Below are 27,328 nucleotides of genomic sequence, written 5' to 3'. Positions count from 1 at the left end.
ATATTTTTATTTTTTGTTGGTTTCTCTGCCTTTCATCTTAGTTTTCTTTCTCCCTCCACATCATGCCTCCTGATACCCCCTCATCCCTCCTCCCCCAGGCTGCTCTCCCCTCCCCCTCTCTGTTCCCATCATTTCCACTGACATCCTACCTTGAAGGTGCAGTTTGCTCTCCGTGCTTTGCAGAAGGACGGAACTCACAGAGTCCAGATTGTCATAGCTGTTACAGCCCAGAGGCCCAGTGCGTGTCTCTGTGACCTGGAGTGGACATCAAGGGCGACAGATGTGAGACAGATGCCCTTGTCTGGGACAGATCCTGCAGAGTCAGCCCCCAGCAGAGCTCAGGCAGCAGAGAAAGCCTGATCTGAGCCAGCGGCCACTTCTTGAGCCCCTTGCCCGTGTCAAGGACCATGCCTGACTGTTGCCAAGCAGACAACAGGATAGCAGGGCAATCTAGCAGACTGGAGCCAGGACGCCCACGTTCTATCCTTGGTTCTCACTGCACAAAGCCATTTCAAGTATTATATGAACTAAAAATAAGTGGAAACACTAGAGTGTATTTCAAAAGCATGGGCTTTGGAGTTAGGAGAGTCAGTGTTAGATCCTGGCTGCGCCCTTTATTTGCTGTGTGCCCTCAGGCAGTCACTTCTGTAAGCTCCTGCAATCTGAAGCTAGTAAATCCTTCCAGGAAGGTGGTGAGACTAAACCTGATGGGTGTGAGTGCCTGACACATGGCATATGTTCAGTAACTGACATCTTATTACCAAGAGTCTCTATAAATTGTAACGTGCATTATCGATGAGTACATATGCATTATCATTAGGCAAGAACAATAAAATTATTCCCATTTTCAAAAAAAAAAAATTAGCAAACAGCACAGTCAGCTCCACTGCAGAATGATCACCCCAATCCCCTGGTGGTGTGTTTCTCAAACACTGTCTTAGAATAATTGAGGTGGTGGACAAGAGGGAAACAGCTATTCTAAAAGATAACCTTGAAATATGAATGGTTTAGTATGTAAAGTGGTTTCTTCATGTCTTTAGCCTTTACTTTCCATTATTTAACACAATCACTTGTAGGCTTGTTTTGAGGTTTGTATCCAGCTGTAAGGACACAGCACTGACTGCTGTCAGGAATGATGACTTGGGATATAGTCACAGATCTCCCAATGCCAGCTCTGCCCCGTCCAGCAGCAGAGCCTTGGATCACTAACTCCTCTTTCTAAGCCTCAATTTCTGCATCTACACAATGTCAGTAATACTGTTACCCACCCTAACGGTAAAGGGACCGTATTTTTGAAGTATCTAGCACTTAGGGAACAGTAAAAACATGGAAGGTTATTAGGCTTTGCTTTTAAAAAATAATTTATTCTTTTTTGTGTACAGAATAATGACCTCGTTACTGTTCAATGAGATTCAAAACTACCCATCCGTCTTGCTGAAGATGCTCAGGAAGAGAAACCACGGGCAGAACCTCCCCACCTGGGTCAGCTGCTCATCTTAGACAAAGCCGGCAGGGGGACCAATTCTAGCCAGCTGGGTCTTGAGGTAGCGCCAAGAAATGGCTAGAAAAATCCAAGTGCCAGACTGAGTGTCGAGGATGGTGCTACTGCAAGAATGGCTCCTTGAGTGGCCTGTGTGCAACTTCTCTAAGAAATTCCTCGTAAGGAGGCACACTGCACTTCCGGGATGCAAAAAAGAGGATTACCTTCTGACAGAGCTTCAATATCTCAATTCCGCATCCCATCCCGCGGGGAGGGAACCATTTGGTGATAATGAAAACCAGGCCTTTGCTTCACTCAGACTCCGATGGCTTCATCAAGCTCCAGCTCTCTGTGCTGAGTTCCCTAACACCATAATCCCCCCAATATAGGCGATTCTTCTCGGATAAACTGGCTCTTTGTTGATCTGATTTATTTCTCCCCTTCCTCCCTCCCTCCTCAGCAAGTCTCTCTCCTCCCACATTTTTTCTCTTCCCTTGGTCAGTTTCTGACTCATCTGCCTGACTTCCACCAACACTCCCCGGCAACCTCTCACCCCTTCACACACACACACTTTTTCCCTACAGATCTCTTTTAAAGTCTTGATATAAGACTAGGTCTGCATTTTATTCAGAAGGAAGATGCTCAGGAAGAGAAAATAGACTGAATAATGAGGTAAAATGCAGGTATAATCTGGTTTAAGAAACTCTGAGATGCAAAAAAATCTTCATTGAAACCCTCCAAAGAACTAATCCTTTTTTATCAAAAATGTCCTCCTTTATTCTCTTTATAAAGGTAATCCTTGAATTTACTGCATTTAAAGTGGAATTTTTTTAAGTACCTATGCTCTAAGGCATTGAGCTGAAAGTCTCCACAGCTGTTCTTACCAATGTGGCTATTTAAACTTAAATAAATTTAAAAAAAAAAAAACACCTTACAAATTTAGTGTCTAAGTAGCCACATGTCACATGCTCCATAACCCCATATGACTAGTGGCTCCTGTCTTGGCCAGCACAGATACAGTCTCTCCATTATCTTGGAAGGGTCTATTGGACAGCGCTGGGGTAGATGAGCATGGGTCGGCACATGACAGACTGCCTGGTTTATAAAGTTTTATTGGAACACAGCCATGCCCATTTTTTACACACTGATTGTATGGCTAATTTTGTGCTATAGCAGCACAGCTGAGTTGTAGTAATACCGATCATATGACCTGCAAATCTTAAAATATTTACTATTGACCCTTTACAAAAAATCCTCGTGGATCCCTGGTCTAGAGAGTAGAGTTCTAGTCCCTGTTAATGCACTGGCTAGGTGTGTAACCCTGAGCAGAAGTCTTTAACCCTTGGACCTGAGTGTTCCCATCTGTAAAATGGGGAGGGAGGATGAAAAACACAGGTGTTGACCAATTACTGACCTAGGCATAATCTGACTCTTGAGAGCTCTGTGACCTTTCGAAAATGATTTACCCACTGTAGCCTGTTCCTTCACCTAGAAAGGGAGTCTGGAAATCATCCACACAGAGCTTTAAGAGTGAAGGAGAGTAAGCTGGGACAAAGGGAGAGAGTGGCATGGACATATATATACTACCAAATGTAAAACAGATAGCTAGTGGGAAGCAGCCGCATCGCACAGGGAGATCAGCTCGGTGCTTTGTGACCACCTAGAGGGGTGGGATAGGGAGGATGGGAGGGAGACGCAAGAGGGAGGGGATATGGGGATATGTGTATATGTATAGCTGATTCACTTTGTTATACAGCAGCAACTAACACACCATTGTAAAGCAATTATACTCCAATAAAGCTGTTTAAAAAAAAAAAATAGTGAAAGAAAGTACTATGTTTAATTCTGCCATGATTACAGCCAGGGTTGCCCCAGGAAATCAGTACATGTGGTCGCCTTAATGACAATGCTTGGGATATTATGGGCACTTGACAACCTCAGGCAGAGTGGTTGGAGGGGGGCACCGTTAGCTCCCTGGGTAAGAAGCCAGGGATTTCATCTGCCCGTTGACTCTCAGACTACCTTTGTGCAGTGCTGTTGTCTGAGAGCCTGCCACCCGAAGCCACCCTCAAGCCGTACCTTGATTGCTCCAGTTGATATCTGGATCTCATGGAGCCTCCTCATGGTACCATCACGGTCGACAAAGTAGGACGATGCCAGCTGGTGCAGAGCTTCAACACTTTGAGTGGCATTCCCTGACTTCCTGTCCAGGCGACTTTTGTCCATGTACATGGTCAAGGCCTCCTCCCCTGCACAGAAAAGGAAAGAAGCTCAGGCAGCCCGTTGAGCTTTGGGATGCGTAGAAAGCCTTCATGGCTAGGATGCCGAAAATAGCTTCAGACCTCTCATTCATTTTGCCCAAATTTCCTTCTGCCTCTGAAAATCAAGAGCACAACAAAAGCAAGACAGTCCAGAGGTGTCCGTAAGCACCAGGCTCCATCAGGACGAAGAGCATGGAAAGCCTCTTAGTCATCAAGTCCAGCTCTTACTAATCCACTTCATGGTTCTCACCAGCATCATCTCGTAACACAACTCACTTCCTCTCTTCAAGGCTCAGGCTTTTCTGTAAAATGATGGATTCGCTATAGATGGTCCCTTCCCATTCCTTTCTTCTCCTCTGTTTCCTCCTCATCATCCAATTCCACCTATTCCTCCTCTCATTTCTCCCCTCTCTTCTTCCCTTGTTCTTTCCTCCTTTCCTGTCTCTCTTTCTCCTTCTGCTACCCCTTTGCAGACAGATGGATGTATGGATGGATGGATAGATAAATAGAGATATAGACAGAGAGAGAGGGAGAGAGATAGAGAGATAAGACATAGTTCAAACACAGATACAGACAGATAGATAGGAAAAACGAAACTATCAGCCCTGTGAAGTCAGACACTGTCTATATTAGCCACTGCTGTACCCCTTGTACAAAGCCCAGTGCTTGGCATATGGTAGATAGTAAATAGTTAATCCATCAATTTTTTTCATTCATTCAATAAATATTTCTTAAGTTACATCTTGGGGAGAGAGGAGATGACATGAAAGTTAGGCATAGGGTGGAAGAAACAGACAGAGAGAGAGAGAGAGAGAGAGAGAGAGAGAGAGAGAGAGAGAGAAATAGAAAATCTTATATAATTTACCATGAAGTTTTCCTTAGAAATACATGCATAGATTACTAACAGTACTAACTAATGGTGCATTTTATTTTGGACAACAAGATGTTTCACCAGAACTTCATAAAGGAAGCTCCAGATATGCCAACTAAATAGACCTGATCATTGTACCGCTGGTTTCACTCTCAACTAACTGTGAACTTGGGGACATTTCTTAACCTCTCTGATTCTCAGTTTATTCATGAACAAAATCAGGAGAAGAATAGCACCTACTGCATAGAATAATTAAGAAGAATAAATTAATTAACACACGTAAAGTCCTTATATCATTGTCTGTTCGTTGTAGCAATCAAAAATCATTTGGAGTAGTAGTAGAAGGCAGTCTCTAGAACTAGACTGCCTGGACTTGGACTAGCTATGGGAACAAGTTACCTGCACTCTTTATACCAGGGGTCGCCAACCCCGGTCTGCGGCCTGTTAGGAACCAGGCCGCACAGCAGGAGGTGAGTGGCCACGAGCTCTCCATCGCTCCCCACCGCTCCCCACCACTCCCATCACTCCCCACTGCTCCCCACCATTCCCCACCGCTCCCCACCACTTCCCATCGCTCCCCACCGCTCCCATCACTCCCCATCACTCCCCACCGCTCCCCACCCCTCCCCACCACTCCCATCACTCCCCACCGCTCCCACCACTCCCCACCATTCCCCACTGCTCCCATCACTCCCCACCGCTCCCCACTGCTCCCCACCACTCCCCACCGCTCCCATCACTCCCCACCGCTCCCCACTGCTCCCATCACTCCCCACTGCTCCCCACTGCTCCCCACCACTCCCCACTGCTCCCTGCCACTCCCCACCGCTCCCATCGCTCCCCATTGCTCCCATCGCTCCCCACTGCTCCCATCACTCCCCACTGCTCCCCACCGCTCCCATCGCTCCCATCGCTCCCCACCACTCCCATCGCTCCCCACCGCTCACATCGCTCCCCACCGTTCCCCACCCCTCCCCACCGCTGCCATCGCTCCCCACCGCTCCCCACTGCTCCCCACTGCTCCCCACTGCTCCCATCGCTCCCGTCGCTCCCCACCACTCCCGTCGCTCCCCATCACTCACATTACCGCCTGAACCGTCCCCCACCCCCCTCCGTGGAAAAATTGTCTTCAAGGAAACCAGTCCCTGGTGCCAAAAAGGCTGGGGAATGCTGCTCTATACTGCAGTTTCTGCATGTGTAAAATTGAGAGTACTAACTGTACTTTCCTCCTAGGGTTGTCATAGGATTGAATCCGTTAATGACATAAAGCACCTGAGCCCTGCCTGGCACATAGTAAGCCCTGAGGAAGGGTTAACCACCGTTATTCGATTACCACAAAATACCAATCGTATGAGACTTATCCTTACTTCTAGTCAACCCAGTACAACAGGATAGTCAGAGAACAAACATTACCGATACTTTCTGAGGACAAAAGCCTGATATCTAAGATAACTGAAATTTCTTTAGAACGCTAATGATTTCTGAGTTGAATGGAAAACACAATTTACTTTCAAAAGAACAGTGGTTATCCTAGGAGGTGGGCACAGTCCTGATCCCTAGGTTAATTCTTCTGCCTCGGACCCCTCCATGACTGCTTCTAGAAAGTGGTTTCATTGTCATTCAGAGTTCTCCACGTGCAGCCTCCAGCCTGTCTTTTCAGCCCTGTCTCCCTCCCTGTGTTCCAGCCAAACCATTCCTTCTGCCTCCATGGTTTATTCTTGCCAATTCCTCTCAGGCTTTCCTCAGACTCTTTTTTATTCTGTTTGGAATACCATTCTGTCCCTCCCCTAAATGGCTGACTATTGAAATCCTATCCAGCATTTTGGGACCAATTCAAACATCACTTCCTCTTACTGCCCTGTGTCCTTGACCTGGCATCTCCTATACACTCTTCAGAGCCTGCTCGGCTGGCCATCACCTTACTGGCGACGTTTCCCCAGCCACACACACCCCGCCCCCCCCCCCCCCCCCCCGAGAGAGCTGTCATCACCTCCCTCCATCACGCTCTAGTGTGTCCATTACGTTTAGCTCAGCATGCATGCACTGGGTATTCTGTGTGTTCTGAGCACTTTGGCAGGCACTGGGTGACAAATGAATAAGACAGTGTCCCCGTTCTTAGAGTCACCCAGTGACTACATGCATGCTGGCCAGTACAGGAACCACTGGCCAAATGTGGCTACTGAGCATGTGAAATGCAGCTGGTCCAAACTGAGATGCACTGTACCTGTAAATTACACACAGCAGAGTTCCAAGATTTGGAAAATGTAAAAAAACAAAGTAAAATATCTAATTAATTAATAAATGCTGGAGAGGGTTTGGAGAAAATGGAACCCTCCTACATTGTTGCTGGGAATGTAACCTGATGTAGCCACTATGGAAAACAGAATGGAGGGTCCTTAAAAAACTAAAAATAGAGTTGCCATATGATCCAGCAATCCCACACCTGGGCATATATCCAGAGAAATCTCTAATTCGAAAAGATCCATACACCCCAATATTCATAGCAGCATTATTCACAACAGCCAAGACACAGAAACAACTCCAACACCCATCAACAGATGTTTGGTTTAAGAAGATGTAGTATAAGATCTTCTTAAACCAAACATAAAACCAAGCCATAAAGAAGAATGAAATAGTGCTGTTTGCAGCAACATTGATGGACCTAGAGATTATCATACTAAGTGAAGTAAGTCAGACAGAGAAAGACAAATAGTATATGATATCACTTATATGTGGATTCTAAAAAATAATACAAATGAATCTATATACAAAACAGACTCACAGATAGAAAACAAACTGATGGTTACCAAAGGGAAGGCAGGGGAGGGATAAATTAGGAGTATGGGATTAACAGATACAAATTACTGTACATAAAATAGATAAGCAATAAGGATTTACTGTTTTTTTCAGAATTTTTCAGAGTCTGAAAAAAAGTATATATAACTGAATCACTTTGCTGTACACCTAAAACTAACACAATATTGTAAATCAACTATATTTCTATTAAAAAAATAAAAACAGAACTGTAACGGAAAAAAGAAATTAAAATATCATTAATAGTTTATTAGTTACATGTTGAAACGATGCAGGGTGCCTGCATCCCTGTAGATAATGTGGGACCCAAGACACTGATGATCTGGTCTCTCTAGCTGCATCCCGTGCTGCTCTCTAGCTGTGCTCTATCCTGTACAAATGTGCCCTATTTTCTCTTATGGTTGGGACTCTGCTTTTCTGTTTTTCTCCTGGCTAACTTCTACTCATCCCTCAGGTGTCACTTAAGACACCTCCTCTAGGTAGCCTTCCCTGAATCCCCCACTGTTTACTTAAACTAAAGTAAGAACTCTAACCACGGGCTCCCACGATCTCTTTTATTTCTCCAATATGTTACCTGTGACATTTCCTGGTGATTTCTTGTTTAATAGCCTCTCTCTTTTACTAGAGGAGAAGCACTGTGAAGTCAATGAGTATGTAGGAGTCTTTCGTCATTTCACTGTCTTTGCCTAGCACAATATGGGCATATATTATGTGCTTAACAAATGATCAGGGTATGTGTGGGTAAATGGGTAAATGTGGAAGTGGTCCAACTCTACGGTGTTTGTTGATTGACTGCAATCTTCCAGTAAGAAGATTCATCATTTTCAAAATTAATCTCTGGGTTCCACATGCCTAGACTCAAGTTGAGTTCAGAATAAAAAACTCATATATGCACCTTCCCATGAAGTCTTCGCCAGTTATGCAGGAGGACACAATTGTCCACCCTTTGGACTCTGCAGTTACCTGAATAGACTTGGCTTAAAAACGACTTTATATACAATTAGACATTGAGTTCCAGGTGTGGTGAGTGGTGGCCTGGGGCAGGAAGGACTCTGATTCTTCTTTCTAATGCTCCCAATGCTTTTCCCAGGTCAAACAAAGAGCAAATGTTCAGTTATCATTTGATGGATAGATGGATGGATGGGGAGATAGATGATTAAATGAATAGGTGAATAGATAGGTGGGTGGAGAGGTAAATGATTAAATAAGTGAATATACGCTAGAAGTTAGAGCCAGGAAGCAGAAGATATAAATATTACAAGTGTCAGCTCAGGCTCGCCAAGGGGCCTGTGAAAGAGAAGGTGAAACAGCTCAGTTCCCTCCGGACTGAGATCTGGCAGAAGCAAACCTTAGATCAAGAGGGGTTAATGGACTTCTTGCTGCATTATTAAGACTTAATTTCTTGTTTATTAAGAGAACATTCTGTTTAGAGTCGCTTTCCCATTTGGGCATTCCTGCAAATTGCCTCTTCACCCCTTTCCTCAATCTTTCTGTCTCTGGGGGCTTTGTCTCACTCTCTGTAGCACTTCTTTCAGAGGGGAACAAAGTGGGACACGTAGGAAATGGGGGATGTGGGGGCAAGTCAATCATCTTATCTTTTGAGTCACCTGGGGGCACTGTTCCCAGAAGAAGGAAGGGGATGTCTGGATTTCAGGCCTCTGGGGCATCCCTCATCCTTTCCTTCTGAGACCCTGTGACTTTATTCTTAGCCTTCCTCTTAGCCAAGGGGAGCTCTCCCAAAATACAGGGTGGGGAACGAGTATACACACAAACATACACAAGCACAAAAACGTGAGTGTTCACCCATCAACAGACATTCATGCAATATACATACATTCACATACATGTGCAAGCTTACATATACACATATATGTGTACACTGTACTCATATACATGGGTGTAAGAGGTATGCGTGTGTGCATTGCATATGTATGTATGTATGTCTGCATATAGATTAACTTTCACGCAAGCACAGGCAGGCGTCTGTGCACATCCATCTGTGCAGGGAGACATGCGCTCCCATGCACGTGTGCAAGCTTAGCTGTATATATCACACAGACACCCACCTCCAAGGTGTTTCCTTTAATCCAAAATATGATCTTCAGAGGGACTAAGGGAACTTGCTATCCCTGTATTTATGTGGGTCATTCCAGACCCCAATTTTTTCCCTTTACCACCATCCATAAAAAAATCACTCATACCAGTTATGTTGAGTTTAACGGATTTCACCCCAAGAGTGAGGATCTAAATGTCTTAGATGTCAGCCCTCCTGCCAGCTCCACTTCCTCCTTCTCACTCCGCTTCCTTCCTCTTCCCTAAACGCATTTACTTGTCCTCTATGTGACAGTTTAAGAATCATCTTTTGTTGTTTGAGCGTGCCCTCAGGAACTCACCTGACACCTCAAACAGCTTATCAAAGGATTTCCTCTAAGTGAATACGGTGTTCTCCTTAGGGAAAATTACAGTGAATACAATTCTCTGCCCCTCCTTATATTTAGATGGAAAAACTGATAGCCAGACAGGAAAGTGAATTTCTCAATGTCTTCCATTCATCTAGTGAGTGGTAGGAATGGGTTTTAATCCCAAGTCCCCCAATTTTTTAGTCTCACTAAATGATAACGATAACAATAGTTATAATAAAAACAATAATAATAATAATAGCTAGAACAACAATAGCAATGATTTGTTAGGTGCCAAACACTTTCAATGCATCATTTTATTTAATCTTCACAATATGCATGAAGTACTAGTATTATTTCCATTCATAAAAGAGGAAACCAAGGCTGAAAGTATTGAGTAACCTGCCAAGGTGACCCAAAACTGGTGAGAAACAGGCGATCAAACTCCAGAGCCTGCCCTTGCATGCCCTATAACCTACCGCCTCCATTCTCTCCCATTGCATGGGAAGGCTCTTAAGAAATACTTTTCCACAAATGAGTGAATGAAGTGATGATGTAAGAAGGACCTCACACAGTTGCTGGGCTGCTGCCACACTGTGTCCATCAACAGTAAATCCCCCACCGTCACCCATGCTGAGGATTCAGGGAACATTTAGGGCTTGCTGTCCAACACCGGAACTCAATCCAAAGCTTTGCATATTTTAAAATATTGTGCTGTGAAAACAGGAGAGGACCAAGGCTCTGTGAATAATTCAACACCTCGCCTCAGAGAAATTAAAAATATATTTCACTGCAAAAGAAAAGTCTGTTATTTGGGACTTCCGGGGACTTGGACAGAACACAGTTCCTAATGGAAGCACTGCATTGATCTCAATAATTGTTTTTTTCAAGTGAAATGGGAGATGGGGGAAATTTAAAGAAAAGGGTACAGGTTAATGCCACACTCAGTGTAGAAGTGATTTCATTTTCACTTTACAATAGAGTAGAATTTATACTACATGATTTAACACTCAAATGTTAAAGAATACATGCTGGCTGGTTGGTTGTTGGATTGGGTGGGTTGGCAGGTGAGTGACTTGGTTAAAGAGATGACAGATGTTGGGTCAAAAAAATAACACAGGCTTTGTGGACAGAAAACCCTAAGTTCAACACTTATTTTTGTCACTTCTTAGCTATACCTCTTGTAAGTCTCAGCTTCCTTATCTATAAAATGGAGATAATATAACTTAACTTGCCATTTTTGAGGACTAAAGACTATGTACAACACCTGTTATGAGCAAATACTCAAGAAAGTGTAATAGGAGTAGCTAAGTAGTGGATACGAATGAATGAATGAATTTGCCCAACCAATTTCTCCACCCAAATTCTCCACATCATTGGTCTTCCTTGAAATGCATTACCTAGAAAGCTTCCCCATCCTCCTCTACCCAGCCAACTCCTACTGAGCTGAACTGCCACTTCCTCCAGGAACTTTATACTGACTGCTCCAGCTTGTAGCACTCACCCTCCTCTAAAAAAGATCACTTGTTATAAGCATGCCTCAGTCTACCCACCTGCCTCTGTCAGTACACCAATCTTGTTCAGCTGACAGGGGCCTTATCTAAATGCATAACTTTGCAGCTCTCTGAGCAGGTGGCATGGTGCTCCACTGCCGAACGGGCTTTCTCAAAATTCAGTGGACTTAGTCATTGTGGCAGAAAACTGATGGCCAAGGGATCGTAGCTCATTATATAAAATGATGCACGCAGGCAAGACCCATAGCGTCTAAGTGCACTAGCCTCTACCATTTCCCGTTTTCTTTGCATTTCTTCCCTTCCTTTTATCCTCCCCTCTTATCTTCACTCCCTTGAAGATGAACTGGACATGATGGGGAGGGATGGGTAAAGCTGAGCAGGGTGGAGCAATTAGGCTGCTTTCCTACTACTCTACTCCAAACCCATATAAGATACAAACGATACCCCATTTGTAAAAAGATAGCCTCAAGTTATCAACCCCTAAAGCAGACTTCAACAAACAAAGGCACTTCTCTAAACATCATCTGAAGTTATTTCCCCAGATTACACTGCATTCCAAAGGAACTAATATAATAATACGATTAAACATTCCCAACGAATTGAGCGAATTCCAAGGTGCAGCCATATTTCCACAAAAGTTAGTAAACTCTCAAGTTAGACTGTCCCAGAGAACGGAATCAACCAAGACAATGTGGCTTATCTGGCAACATATACTTCTGAGTGACATACGACGGCAGAGATGTCAAGATGGCTTTGATCCTGGGCCATCCCACCGTCCTCTCCATCTCAGACTCAAAGTCATGACAAGGCTAGGGCCCAGTGGCTGCTGACCTACCTCCCAAGGTAGCGGAGATGAGGAGGTGGGTGCCGTACTTTTTGATGATGGTATCGATGAACTGCTGAGTGGTGGGTCTCCTGCCAAGCAGGCGGATGCTCCTTTGAAACTCCGGCATGAGGGGCACTGGATGACGGACCAGGTCTCTCCTCTCAATGGCTGTGTTCCTCACCTTCCAACGGGCAAACTCCCTGGGCAGGAGACATGAGTGAGACTTTCCACTTACCACCTCTACCCCCAAGCCAAAGCCCACCCAACCATCCCATCCAGGCGTCTGTCCTTAGGTGAGAGAGTGCCCACAATTATTTTTAATATTTGTGAACTGATACTTAGATCTGGAGCCCTCAGTCTAGATCTAAGTATTGGGTACTATTCTCATCACTGGGATACTGCAGTGAACTAGACAGATGCAGTCATGTTCTCACGATGCTTACAGATCATCAGAGATACAAAAATCATTGTCATCTAGTTGCTTATTCATCTCCCTCACTAGACTGTGAATGAAACCAGAGAGATGGGATCTTCTTAGGTACATGGTACATGTTACATGGTGCGAGTCACAAGTATGCTAGCTGGATAAATAAATAATCAAAAGAATAAAAGGAAGGAAGGCCGTGTACCAATGGACAAGACGTTAAGGCACAATGCAACTTGAAACCTGTTCTAAGACAATTCCACAACCCAATAATTAGTCCAGAGTTCAGTTTCATTCGAAATTTTCACATGCATTCACTGAGCAAATACTGTTTGGAAGAAATTAAGCTTTGTTCTGACCATGTAAGGGAATTTCCACTCTTCCCTTCACTAATGACAGAGAAAATCAAGACAGAAGAACCTTGAACTTGGGAGTCTAAGCTCAGGGTCTTGCTCTGCCTCTTGTAAACTATGTGGTGTGATCTTGGGCAGAGGATGTCATTTCTCTGGATCTACAATTCCTTATTTATAAAATCCAATTAATATTATCTATTTCCTTTTGCTGGTGCCCGGATTACATGAAACATAGGGTGTGAAAACACCATTGGAAATGCCAGGCACTAATCCAATGTGAGAGTTTTATAACTTTTATTCCCTCACACATTCACAGATACATAAATCATTAAAGGTTCACGTGTAATGAATGAGGAGAATGCAAACCAATACAAGTAGACATTTAAAGGGCCTTGGTTCAGGTTGTTTTTGCTTTAATAATGACCTCTGCTCCTACCAAAGATGGAGCTCCCCCTGAAACAACCAGTTCTCCAACCTGAGTTACAAGCTCCAGGTCCCTTGAGAAAAACAGACTAGCCAAGAGGACTGTAAGGTCAGCCCAGATAAATGATGGGAATGAGAGTTTAATGAAAAGGTCTCTCACTCCTGCCACAGATGAGAGAGATGAATAAAGGAAGGGGCACAGAGCAAGAAGAAGCAGAACAGGGTGGGAATCGGGCTGGAATATGTCTCGGTAATTCAGTGGTGGAGTCTGACCCCTGATGCACAGAAAACTGTGTCTGAGGAAGAAGCTTTCCAATTGGAATGCATTTCCAAGCCTCAGAGCTTACAGTCTGTGGCTGCTTAACAAACCTCTGTCCATAATTCATAACATAGTTTGAATTCTAAATAAAATCTCAGTACTCTGCACATCTTAGATATGTAGTAAGTCAATCAACTGCACTCAGGGAACCTTGCAGGGCACCTACTAAATGCAGAATATCATGTGTACAGGAGGGGAGTGGACACATCCCAGTCTCAGAAGCTCACAGTCTGGCAGGAAAGGCAAGACATGTCCAGCTTATTGTAAACCAAAGACTACAGGGTGCAGAAGAAGGAACACAGACTTCTGAGGTCTCTAGGGGAAGCTTCAGTGAGGTCTTATCTTAACTATAGTTTTGAAGTTCACATGTGATTTAAATAAACAAAAATGTTGTTTAACATTTAAACAAAATCCAACAATCCACATGGATGAAAGGGCAGGAGCAGAGTGAGTGAGAGGGGGATACATAACACATTATGGTAAGAGCTGAACAGGAAGGAAAGTGTATGAAGAGGGTGTGAAAGGGGACAAAATGGAGCAAGGGGGTTGACCAGACATGAGGAGAGAGTGGGGAATGCGAGAGCCAGCTGAGGGGAATCTTATAGGTGAGGTAGCTGGCGACACAACTCTCCAAGATTACTGCTCCCTGATGTTCACACCCTGTGTAATCTCCTCCCCTTTAGTATGGGCTGGACAGGACCCAGTGATTTGCTTCTAATGGACGGAATTTGGAGGTGATAGCATGTTAGTTTTGTGAATAGGTTACAAAATAGTTTTGTGATTAGTTTACTTCTCACTCAGCCATAAAAAAGAATGAAATAATGCCATTTGCAGCAACATGGATGGACCTAGAGATGATCATATTAAGCAAAGTAAGTCAGAAAGAGAAAGACAAATACCAGATGATATCACTTATATATGGAATCTAAAATACGGCACAAAAGAATAGGTCTATGAAACAGAAACAGACTCACAGACATAGAGAACAGACTTGTGGTTGCCAAGAAGGGGGTGTTGGGGAGGGATGGACTGGGAGTTTGGGATAAGCAGATGCAAACTAGTGTGTATAGGATCGATAAACAACAAGGTCCTACTGTATAGCACAGGGAACTACTGATATATTCAATATCCTGTGATAAACCATAATGGAGAAGAATATGAAAAAGAATATCTGTATCTATAACTGAGTCACTTTGATGTACAGCAGAAATTAACATAACATTGTAAATCAACTATACTTCAATAAAACAAAAACAAAAAACCCCATAACCCCCAAATATGGCAACTTCCATTTTGCCCCTCCCCTCTGTCTCTCTCTGTCTCTCTTTGTCTTTGTCTTGTTCTTGCTACCATGTTGTGAGATGCACTGTTGAGAGATCTATACCGGGAGGAGCTGAGGGAAGCCTCTGGCCAATAGCTTCTGAGGAACTGAGACCACAAAAGGGACTGAGTTCTAACAGTAACTATGTGCATGAGCTGGGAAGCAGACCCTTCCCAGTGGAATCTTCAAATGACAATAGCATGGCAGGAGCAAGGGCACCCCATTGAGCCACAGCCAGATTCCCTACCCACAGAAACTTTGAGATAATACATAGTGTTATATTAAGCTACTAACTTGTGGGGTAATTTGTTACTCAGCATTAGATGACCAATAAAAGGCAATGAGAATCATTAGATACTTCTCATCTGCTTATCCCTGAAATTTATTAAGCTATGTATGTGTAGTTATGAAAAAAATATATGTATATATGCATAGAAACATACACATATTTCAGTATAATAGACATATCGTTCTATACTATTATGTTATAAATTATAGCTATGTTATATACAGGGATATATATATAGAGAGAGATATATAGATATAGAAATATATAACATTTATTTATAGCTTACAACCTTGGGTTACTATTTTTTTCACGTGATTATGTCTACAGTCCTCAAAACTGACATGCATTACACTCAGAGAGGTTAAGTAACATGTCAAAAGTCACACAGCTCATTAGTGGTAGAACTGGGGGTAGAAAACTTGTATCCTGACTCTTAAATCACACTTTTAATGTAGATATTGAAAAGTAGACTATAAAAACCATAGTAAAACCAGTACTGACACAAAGAAACAATACCACCCCCACCATCAAATTATAAGCCAATGACTTAATTCCTTTTTCTTCCTTTCTTTCTTTTTGTTTTTTTAAACAGCCTCCACATTCTTTCTGATGTTCACTAGCTATATACCCAGGGCCTGCCATCTGTGTTGCTTCCTTGAAAAAACTAAGGAGGAAGCCAGTGCTGGGTTCCTGGTTCCTGCCTCACAGGATGGATGCAAGGCCTAAGTAAGGGGATGCATGTGACCCACTGAGCACAGTGCTGGGCACTTGGGAAAAGCTCAATAACTGAGGGGTGTTATTATGAAGTGCTGACTCTGCCAGGCACTGCCTGTTCAGCACCACAGACAGCTCCCGATCCTAAGGAATTTCCATCTTACTGAATGATGTGCTATTTGCAACCGTCATCTTAGTCACAGAGGAATCAGACAGGAGGATCCCTGACCTAGTCTGGAGGAGCAGCTGGGGTGGGAGCGGGGATGTCAAAAAATTCTTCTATATAAGTTGAATCTTGACGAGAGCAAAGCATTTGGCCAGACAAAGATAGGGGAAGGATATTTCAGGAAGAATAAGCTCCACGTACAAACATGGAGAAAAATAAGAGAGAACAAGACAGTTGGAGAGAGAGGGATGTGTGTGTGTGCAGTATTCATGTGTATTGAGTGCATGTGATATATAAATGATAAGAGGTAAAGACAGAGAGGTTGTCAGCGACCACACGATGAAGGGTCTTGTGTGTTGAACTGTGTTATTAGATTTCTATCTATAAACTCTGTTCTTTTTTTTTTTTTAAGATGTTGGGGGTAGGAGTTTATTAATTAATTTATTTATTTTTGCTGTGTTGGGTCTTCGTTTCTGTGAGAGGGCTTTCTCTAGTTGTGGCAAGCGGGGGCCACTCTTCATCGCAGTGCGCGGGACCCTCACTATCGCGGCCTCTCCCGCTGCGGAGCACAGACTCCAGACGGGCAGGCTCAGTAGCCGTGGCTCACGGGCCCAGTTGCTCCGCGGCACGTGGAATCCTCCCAGACCAGGGCTCGAACCCGTGTCCCCTGCATTAGCAGGCAGACTCTCAACCACTGCGCCACCAGGGAAGCCCTATAAACTCTGTTCTTAATGGCCAACAGTCCAGACTAAAAATGTTCTAAAAATGAGTCTATGTGACTCTGTGACGATCATGAGAATGTTGGAGTTAATACTGTAATAGCCACAAGATTCTACAATTTTATTCTCTTTACCAAAATACACTTCAGTAAAAAGTCTTCACAGTACCTAGATCTATTCAGAAGTAGATTTAAACAACATTAGAACTAAAACAGTTCATTTATGCTTTCAAAATTTGAATGCTTATATTTTTCCAGATCTGAGTATACAGCAATAAACAAACTAGATAAAAGTCCTGCTGTCAAGGGGCTTACATTCTCGTGAGAGTGGACAGACAATAAAAGGACAAATGTGTAACATGTCAGAAGGAGAGAAGTGTTATGAAGATAAATAAAGCAGAGGAAGGAGGTAGGGATGCCCTGGGGTGGGGTGAGGGCGTAGTTCTATATAGGTGGTCAGAAAACGCCCTCCTAATTTGATGACATTTAAGGAGACTTGAAGGAAATAAGGAAGAGACCATGCAGCCACCTGGTGGAAGAGTAATCTAGGAAGAAGGAACAGCAGGTGCAAATGTCCTGAGGTAAGAATATGTTTGCCAGGTTTGGGGAAGATCAAGGAGGGAGGAGGCAGGATGAGATAAGTAGATGAGTAGAAGAGATGTTATGAAAGGAAGGGCAAAAAGAAAAAAAATAACATCAAAACATGGGATGGAGTTGGCACCAATCTCAAAAGGCCATTCTAGATTTAGTAAAGACTTTTTATTTTAAAATTCTAAGTAATATGGAAAGTCAAAAGAAGGTTTTGAGTAATGACACCATCTGATTTATGTTCTAAAAGAGGAGTAGGCAATCTTTTTCTGTAAAGGGAAAGATAATATTTTAGGCTTTGCAGCCATAAGGTACCTGTTACAGCTACTCAACTCTGTCCTTGTAGTGTGAGTAGCCACAGACAATAAATGAATGAGTGTGGCTGTGTTCCAATAAAACTTTGTTTATAAAAGCAGGTTTCAGGCCTGATTTGGCCCATGGTGAGTATGACTCCTGTTCTAAAAGCATCACGATGACTCCTTTCATAGAAGTCATCCAATCCAACCCACTCAGTTCATAGATGGCAAAACTGAATTTCAAAGACATTGACTTATTTTCCCAAGATCGCACAGCAAAATGCTTGGCAGGGCTGAAATCAGAGCCCAGGGCTTGTGACTCCAAGTGCAGTGCCCTTTCCACTGCAACATGCCACCTTAAAAAAATAGTAAAAGAAAATAAAAGAGAGAAAAAGCCTGCTTTTCATGTTGTCTAACTGCTCTGCTGACCCGGGAACAATTTTATGTAAGTTCTCAGTGAATTGAGCACAACATAAAATATATCTTTCCTTCTGAGCCCACAGGACAAGCAAATTCCCCTTGGAGGAGAAGGCAGAACTCACAATGGCATAGGATATGTTTATGCCCAATTAAGCATCCCAGCAGGGCGGGCAAACCAATTAGACTGAGATTCAAAAAGGATCCTGGATGGAAGGCATGGGGTAGCTGCAGCAAGGCTCATCCCACTAGGGGAGCGGAGGGTGGGAGGGCGGGTGAAGACAGAGGCAGAGGATGGATGGAGACTGGATCCAGGGTCACAGGACTTAGGATGAGGGTACAGAGAAAACCACAAGCCCAATGCTCTCATTTCAGAGCACTGCTTTTATAGTAATACTCCCTTGTCCCCTTGGCTAACCCTCTGTTTCCTAGACACACACACACACACACACACACACACACACACACACACACACACACACACTCAATGACACATTGAGAATGAGGCTGCACTGAAGAAAAGATTGTGAGACAGGCAGGAGAACTGGCTCTCTGCCCTTGTGAAGGTGTGTGTTTAACTCTCCTGGGAAAAAAAGTTGATAGTATTAGATGATCTTCAGCTTTGTAGCGCTCAGCCAGGGCCCCGGGAGATAGAAATCTTGGGTTAAAACCTGACCCTGCCATCAGTTAGCTGTGAAATCGTGATGAGCTTGCTTATACTCCAAAAAAATGTAGATGTAATCTAGGGGAAGCATATCTACCTTAGAGGGGTGGGTTTAGGTTTATATTAAATCACAGAGCACAGTATCTAGAACATAAAAACCCTGAATAAAGGTAGCGTTAAATTTATTATCTATATTACCATTGTTGTCATGGTCATAGGAGAGGCTCCAATGGGAAGGTGGGGAATAGTAGATGATGGATGGTGGGTAGAAGACAAGAGGAAACAATCCTGCTCTTTTTAAAGCTATCAGTAGGTAGAACTTTTGTGGAGGGATTTGATTCCTGATTCCCGTGAAGTATGATAAAAGTACTGACTGCATTTAAGAAATGGACTGAAAGTTTATAAACTTCCTCCTACTCTATCTCCTCATATATGTGATGAAGACTAAAAACATGCATCTCCCAGATTGTTCTGAGAGTTAAATGAAATAATGGCTAGAAAACCTCTTTGTAAACTGCAACAGGGTATGGACAATTGTAAGTTGTTGTTTATTATTATTATTTAGTATTATCATTATATCTATATTTAATATTATTATATCTATATATTAATATATAAATAATATATATATTATTTAATATTATTATGATGATATTTAATATTATTTGCATAGGGCACAGTTATAACGATATTATTATTCCTTAAAATGTTTGCTTTTGTTTCATCATGTGTAAAATGGGGGGTCACAATTTCTACTTCTCAAGGTTATGAGGAGAACATCTCCAGTAGTGTTGGGTCCTTAGTAAGTGCTGGATAAATGTGAGTTTCCTCCATTGTTTCCTAGGTAATCAAAGTTACTAATTACCTCTAAGGAAGTGAAGGGTTGCTTTACTCTTCTTTATGAAACATGTTTTGCAGCTTTTTTAAAAAAATTGAATCTGATTGCATAGCAGAACCAACTGGAGGTGGTTTTCAAAAACACACCTATTGTATAGACTTCAAAAAATAGAACAATGGAAAAATAAAGGGAGGAAAACAAAATGAATTTGGAGTTAAAATTAGCATGCAAAAGCAACCCTATAAAGTCCTGAACACTTGATAGAAGTGGACAACAAACGTCTCTGAGCTTCCTTGCAGCCAAAGGAAAAAGGGAATCATAGACCAAAGAGCCACACAATCAAGAAGAAAACAGAGCAGCTGTTGTTCAAAGTTGTTGGAGATACAGAGAGTTCCCGGATGCTGTGATAAGATACAAGCATCTCCTATGGTTTCTCATAAAGAGATGGATGTAGTTGATGCCGGTGGGGAATGTCCTCACTGTCAATGTTTGATTGGCTCAATGTAGCCTAATGCATATGATGAAGCACCACTTGGTAATGCAACTCCATGAGAGACAAACATTACTGTTTAAACAGGAAGCACTACAGTGATCTGACTTAATCCAAGGATACATTTTAGAATATTTTATAGACATTGTATCCTCAATAAATGTTTGCCGAAAGCATAACTGATTAAGGTTACAGGATGTTTGCATTTGTTTATTCCTGGGTGGCTTATTCCGTTGGTTGCATTTATTTGGAAGTGAAATAAAAATAAGCCGCTGAATGTCTGGGGCTGGGGGCTGAGGAGGATCTGGGACCACTTCCATTACTGTTAGCAGAAAATTATCCCCAGAGATGAACAAGGGAAATCATAGAGGAGGGGACTGAGGAGGTGAAATCATTGAGCCGAGAGAGAGAGAGAGAGAGAGAGAGAGAGAGAGAGAGAGAGAGAAAGAGAGAGAGAGAAGGAGAGAGAGAGCATTTCTCTTGCCTGCTGTTCCCAGCCTCTCCCCACATGTTCCCCAGCCAGCTCAGGGAAAGGTGAACGCAAGGGCACATGTGAAGTGGAAATGATGCATCTTAACAAGTATGGTGTCCTCAACAAATCCCCTGCCTGTCTCCATGCCTCAGAACATAAGTGAGAAAGCAGCTGAGGAATCCCAGCATCCAAGTGGTTCTCCAGGGTAATTTAGCTCTAGAAGGGTAAGGAGAGGAAAAGCAGAAAACAAATAAATGAACAAACAACCAAAAAGAGCTGTCTCTGAAAATGTGATTATGAATAGTGTTGTTTTAATTACAAGTAAAGACACTGACTTAACTATAGAGAAAATAATCTTTGCTTACAATTTGTATATAAGTCTTTCTATTTTCCAAAGTGTGTTCACTTAAGTAATGGCCTTTTTATTTTTCTACTAACCCTAGTAGCAGTTCTAAAGGCTCCTATGGGAATAAAGTTCAGAGAAATGAGGGCAACTAATCCAGGGTAAGCATCCTGGAATTGGGCTACATGCTTCTCGTTGAGTGGAAACTGGAAAGGAAAATACAGCAACACAGCAAGTACACTTGAATGGCCCAGGTTTGATAGAAATGGACCATCTCCAGAAAAGCAAGTGGGATTCTTCGTGGAGCACTGTTACTGAGGACAGGGACCTCCATGGGGGTTATGGGAATTCATCACGGGGAAAGCAGCTTAGAATGTTCTTGCTTTATTTTACTCGGAGCAGACAGAGTTTCCTTAGGTACCCTCAGTCACCTGAGCTACCTCACTGCCATACAGAATCCAAAACATCGGAATGAGGATGAAAGGGGTTTTGGAACAACCATCCAAGGACGTTGCTGTCATTTCACAAATGAGGAAATTGAGACTCGGAGAGAGAAATGGACTTGCCCAAGGCCTCAGAACCTTTGACGGCAAGAGGGACTAAAATCTGGGTTCCTGATTTCAGGTTCAGTGTCCTCTATCCTGATCCGCTGTCCCATCCCATTATCTCAACACTGTGGGGTCTGTACTGCACTTGGTCCTTTACAAAGCTCTGTCATCATATACATTATCCTCTCAATAACCTGGAAGTGGGGGGCATTTCCATCCCCATCACAAGTGGGGGAAACTGAGGTCCAGGGCAGTGAAGACCACATGACAAATCCATGTCAGAGCTGGGACAGAAACTCAGCTTCCATGATTCTCTGCCTGGGCTCTTCCTTGCTTCTTCCTGCCCCCTCATCCTCTGCCTACTCTGGCGTCACCAGGCCAGTGGAGGACAGGTGTTAACTGTCCCAAACTGCCTTGTCGGGAGCACCCGCGACGCTCTGCAGAAGAACGAAATATGGCATATGGAGAAAAAGCAAATAAATGATCCACTGAGCACCTGATAAAGCGGCACAAAACAGGTCCTTTCCTGACATTGTGGCAGTGTGGGAGGAGCTCAGAGTTTACAGCCAGAAAGGCCTGGCTTTGAATCCCAGCATAAAGCCACTCATTAGCTGAGTGATCCTTTGCAGATTGCTCAGCCTCTCTGAGCTTTCTTTATCAGTACAATAGGAATCCTAGTACTCACCTTGCAGGGTTACTGGAAGGATTAAGCATAATGAATGCAATTAATCTGGCAGTAGTAGCTACTCAATAAGTGTGAGCTATTTATCCTTTGGCAAGGCATTCTAAAAGGGGAGTTTGTCTCATAACACATAACTTTTAATGGATATTTTAAATGATCTTAATATGCCCATGGGCTCTAGGGATTACACAAACTGCATATAAATAAAATATTTAAAATTCTGTTTACTCGATTTGTCTCTCTGCTTATTTCCAAAACATCTATTGTAAAAGCATGAGTCATAACTAAATATAGATTAATAAAAGTTTGGAGCAGCAATTATTTTCCAATTGTCATAAATCCCATTAAACATTGCAGTTAGATGAATTTTCTTTTTCAGATCACAAAATTTGAGAGCTCCAAGGGACCACAGAGAACATCTTGGTATTGCCTTCGATCTTTAGATGGAAATATGGAAACTCTGAGAGGGGAGATCATTTTCCCAGGGACACACAGCTATCAGTAGCTGGTTTTAAAATCCAAGTCTTGCACATGCTCATTTCCCTCTGCCACAGCACATCTTTCTAGGAGAAAAACGAGCAAACTTCTTCCCTAGAAAGTAATACTGCATTTAATTGCCAATTTTTTTCTCGTTAAAATATTTTAGGATTAGCAAGTATGCTGTCATCTGAGAGCCTCCCCCAAACCTGCATTCCCAGCTAGGTCCTTCTTTTGTTTCCCTATAGAGAAAGCTTTCCTGTCCCTGCTTTAAACTCATTAAGAAATACCTTTTTCTTCAATCCAATCAACACACATTCACTGAATTTCTGGTCTTATACCAGGAATTTGGGGTCTAAAGCCATCCTTTACTTAAATGTATCAAAGTTCTTAAGAATGATTTAACTCAGGGGTCGACAAACTATGGCCCACAGACCAATTTTGTCCCTCTGACTGTTGTGGAAATAAATTTTTATTGGAACACAGTCTCACTCATTTGTTTACATATTATCTACGGCTGCTTCTGCACTATAATCTCAGGGTTTAATAGTTGCAACAGAGACCACAGGGCCCATGAAGTATAAAATATGTACTATCTGGTCCTATACAGAAAAAGTTGGTTGATCCTGATTTAACCCATTGAGCTGGCCAGTCAAATAATGTATTTTAAGGAAATAATAAAAAATGACAGATCAAAGATTTATAGACTGAGCTACTCAATAGAGATAGATAGATCATTAAATTCTGTGTGTTTTTAAAAATTCCTTTGCCCTAAAAATATTTTAAAAACATTGGGCAAAAGAAAATTAGAAAATGAGGATGTTTCCCACACAGCCTGCTTGAATCTCCTTTAAAGCCTAAATAACAAAGTCATTATTTACATACAAATTAGAAGGACTGATTTTCTTAAAAATGCCCGGATCACACCTGAGTTAAGAAAATAAACATGCTTCAAGTGGAATTTATGATTTGATGATTAAACAAGGTAACTGACTTAATATACACAATGATGAAAAAAATACCTTCTGGGGGGGCCTAAGGCATTCTCAGAGGTATTTGATTGCCCAAGCACTGAACGAAGAAGGAAGATACCGCCAATTTTCCTAGTTGGTGGAATGTGATGAGTTGTAACGCCATGAAAACCTGGCTCCAATGGCTAGAACTGCAATGACCAGGAAGAACTGACAGCAAGATAAAGTCCCACTCAATATAGCAAGCTTTTTCTTATTGTCAGAATGAATCAGGATAGAAGAGGGAAGAAGGGAGCCCTTGTCTAAAGATATCAAAGCAGAGTCTGAGTAACTGATTGACAGAGATGCTTACAGAAGGGATTCAGAACCCGCACGGTCACTGCAGAGTGTTGCTATTGCTGTCTTTACCCACTCGGAGACCCTACGTGTTTCAGGAAAGAACATGAGCTGTCTTCTGAGTGCCCAGGTGAACTGAAAATGTTTCCTTGCAATCCCTGACAGCTATACTGGTCTCACACAGACACCAAGATGAACTACAGTTATGGAAGAGATTACCTATTTAATTTTTTTTTTTTTTAACCTCTGAGTTAGTTGGATGACACTCCAAAACACACTGAGAGACGTCAGCCCCGTGCTCTATCCCATGGCTACCCCCAGACTCTGAATTTTCATTTTATTTTTTCTCCTAAAGCACCTAAATAGGGTTCCGCTCCACACATGATCCTTCAGTTCCTCTTTTTTGTGTGCCCATAAATGACTAGCAAGTGTTATTTTTCTTGGGCATAAAGGTATTTTAATGGCCATAGGCTACGAAAGTCACTGCCAATCAACCACTCTTCTGCAAGTTCACTTTACTTTCCAGAAGAGCCTAGCTCCCTCTCTCTCCTACACAGATGCTTATCCACCTAAATCCATGGACTCAGCCACAAACAATATCTCTCTTCTAACACTGGACAGGCTTGATTTTTCAGCTCCATATGCCTAAGCGTAAATATATATTCGGCACCGAATATGGACCAGGTGCTTTGCATTAAAGCACAAGCACCCTGGGAGGTGGTTATAATCATCCCCATTTTACAGATGAGGAAGCTCAGATTCAAAAACCCAACCAGGTTTAACTCTGTCACACTATGTGCACACCAGATGTGACTTATGATTACTTGCAACCCAATATTCTGTATAGCAAGCTAATTGCTTGTTGTGACTTTATATGAACTATTCTTAAACTAGCTTGTACTTCTTACTTACCTCTTGCATTTTCAGTGAGGGACTGCCAACATTTTGGCCTCCTTAAAGGCTAACATTGGGTCTAGAAGAATGAGGACTGGCCTTCGAGCAAAGGCATCATAAACCTACCATCTACTCTACCATAATAAGCTGGGCTACCTTAGACAAGCCATGATTCCTCTTTGGATTTCACTTTTCCCATCTGTAAAATGGACAGTTGGGTCGGACGACTGGCTTTCAGACTTTTGTTTAGACATGAAACATTTGATTCACAAATTCATTCTTTCAAATAAGTTTTTGTTTGTTTGTTTTAGAGGATTTACCATGATTCTGTCCCTATTTTAGGTGCTAGGGCTCCAGAAGTGAACAATACAAAGAACTTGCATTTTTCTGGGGAAAACACAAATAATAATTTTCCAATAAATGTTCTGCAAAATAGGTAAATTTGATATAAGTAGAGCTTCTCCAGGAATGGGGATGATTGCAGAATCCTATCTCTCCCCTCACCACCACCCGCCTTCAGGCTAAGCTCAGAGCCCAATTTGAAAACTCAGACTCAGATTCTATCTGTGCTTTGTGAAACAGGATCCATAAGCCACCTGCACCAGAATTTGGTGGGAAGCCATGTTAAATACAGAAACAACAGCTCACTCAAACTTAGCAGAGTCTCAGCCTCTGCCTTTCTAACAAGCTCCCAGGGGACCCCTCTACAGAGCAAAATTGAGAACCTCGGGACTGAAGGGCTCGGATGTTTCCCCTTCTCTGGACAATCTTCCCATCATTCCCTCCTAGTAAACTCTTTCCCTACCTACTAGGTCTCAGCTGAAGGTCACTTCTACAGGAAACGTTCCCCATCTCCCCAGCCAGCTCTGGTCCCCCAAACCCCTGAACGCAAGTGGCAATCGTGGACATGTGTGACGATTTATTGTCATCCCCTCCTCTCGACAGTAACCTACATGGGGCGGGGACTATATTCTATATTCTACTGGAACCTTAAAGTGCCCAAATAAATAATTCTTAAATAAGTCAAGGCAGTACAAGTTTGTGAATGTATTTTCTCTCCTTTCCAGCATTAAGAAACTCATGTTTTTGAAGTACCCTCGGCAATCAGGTTGTTTCACTGCCGATGCTTAGCCCCTGGAGTCTGGCACGTTACCTTAGGACTCTGTTTCCAAATTACCCAAGTCTTCTGTGACTTCCTGTTTCTATTTCTTACTGCACCCTGTTCCACGCGTAGGCAGAGGTGGCAATTTAAACCTCAGAAGTGAGGAATTTTGGAATTACTCTTCAACACCTTAGTGGTTTCATTTTTCCCTTTTCCAATCAGTAGCACATCTACTAAGTCCAGAGATCTGCAGGAAAGGACTCTTATGGGATTAAATAAAATGAGGTTCTTAGCCGAAACACATGGAGGTGCAAACACCGCCCACCTGACTCCCCTGCTTCCACCTCGACAACTCTGCGATTCTTGCTCAAGAATTCTCTTCTCAAAGTGTGGACTGGTTCATGATGCCGCCTCCACCTTGTTGGGAAGCCATCAGTGGGCCCTCACTGTCTACAAAATAAATAGGAAACTCTCTGAATTCCTATTCAAGAGTCCTCATGACCAGAGTTAAACCTGAAAGTCTCAGCTCCTTCTATTACCCTATCCTTACTCCAGTCAAACTGAACTGCTCTGTGGACCCATTCCTAATATCATTTCCTTACATTTTTCTTTTCTTTTAAATATTTTTCATTTTTTATTGAAATATAGTTCATTTACAACGATTTAGGTGCACGACAAAGTGATTCAGTTATACATACATATATATATATATACATATACATATATATACACATATATATACACTCCTTTTCAGATTCTTTTCCATTATAGGTTATTAAAAGAGATACTGAGTATAGTTCCCTGTGCTATGCAGTAGATCCTTGTCTATCTAATTTTATATATAGTAGCGTGTATCTGTTAATCCCACATTCCTAATTTATCCCTCCCCATCCCTTACATTTTTATGAACATTCCAGACACAAGCCACCACCTAAACATAGCCCAGACCTCTTAATTCTGAGTGGAATGCCTTCCATGCCTACTTAATTCACCAGCTTCTTCTTGATTCCTAATCTCCCCCTGGCCCTGGCCAGTACACAGCTTTATTTATTTATTTATTTTTGCGGTACATGGGCCTCTCACTGCTGTGGCCTCTCCCGCTGCAGAGCACAGGCTCCGGACGCGCAGGCTCTGTGGCCATGGCTCACGGGCCCAGCCGCTCCACGGCATGTGGGATTCTCCCAGCCCGGGGCATGAACCCGTGTTCCCTGCATCGGCAGGTGGACTCTGAACCACTGCGCCACCAGGGAAACCCTACACAGCTTTATTTTTTATTAAGCTCCATCAAGTATACAAACCCACTCTTACATCCAGGCTT

At 42.7% G+C, this 27,328-nt stretch overlaps 1 protein-coding gene across 1 annotated transcript in view; it reads right to left on the bottom strand.

Annotated features, from left to right (window-relative positions):
• BRINP1 (BMP/retinoic acid inducible neural specific 1) overlaps window positions 1–27,328 on the bottom strand; it is a gene marked incomplete at both ends in the record, with an annotated part of 125,388 nt that overhangs the window by 52,257 nt on the left and 45,803 nt on the right. The window contains 3 exons of the mRNA XM_082842436.1: window positions 150–255; window positions 3,560–3,729; window positions 12,175–12,365. Of these exons, the coding sequence (XP_082698562.1) occupies window positions 150–255; window positions 3,560–3,729; window positions 12,175–12,365 (467 nt within the window). The remainder of the gene's footprint in view (window positions 1–149; window positions 256–3,559; window positions 3,730–12,174; window positions 12,366–27,328) is intronic.

The sequence above is a fragment of the Leucopleurus acutus genome (assembly GCF_964270905.1).
Source record: "Leucopleurus acutus genome assembly, chromosome: 7".
In the NCBI taxonomy this organism is placed as follows: domain Eukaryota; kingdom Metazoa; phylum Chordata; class Mammalia; order Artiodactyla; family Delphinidae; genus Leucopleurus; species Leucopleurus acutus.
This window is presented reverse-complemented; position numbering and strand designations above follow the sequence as displayed.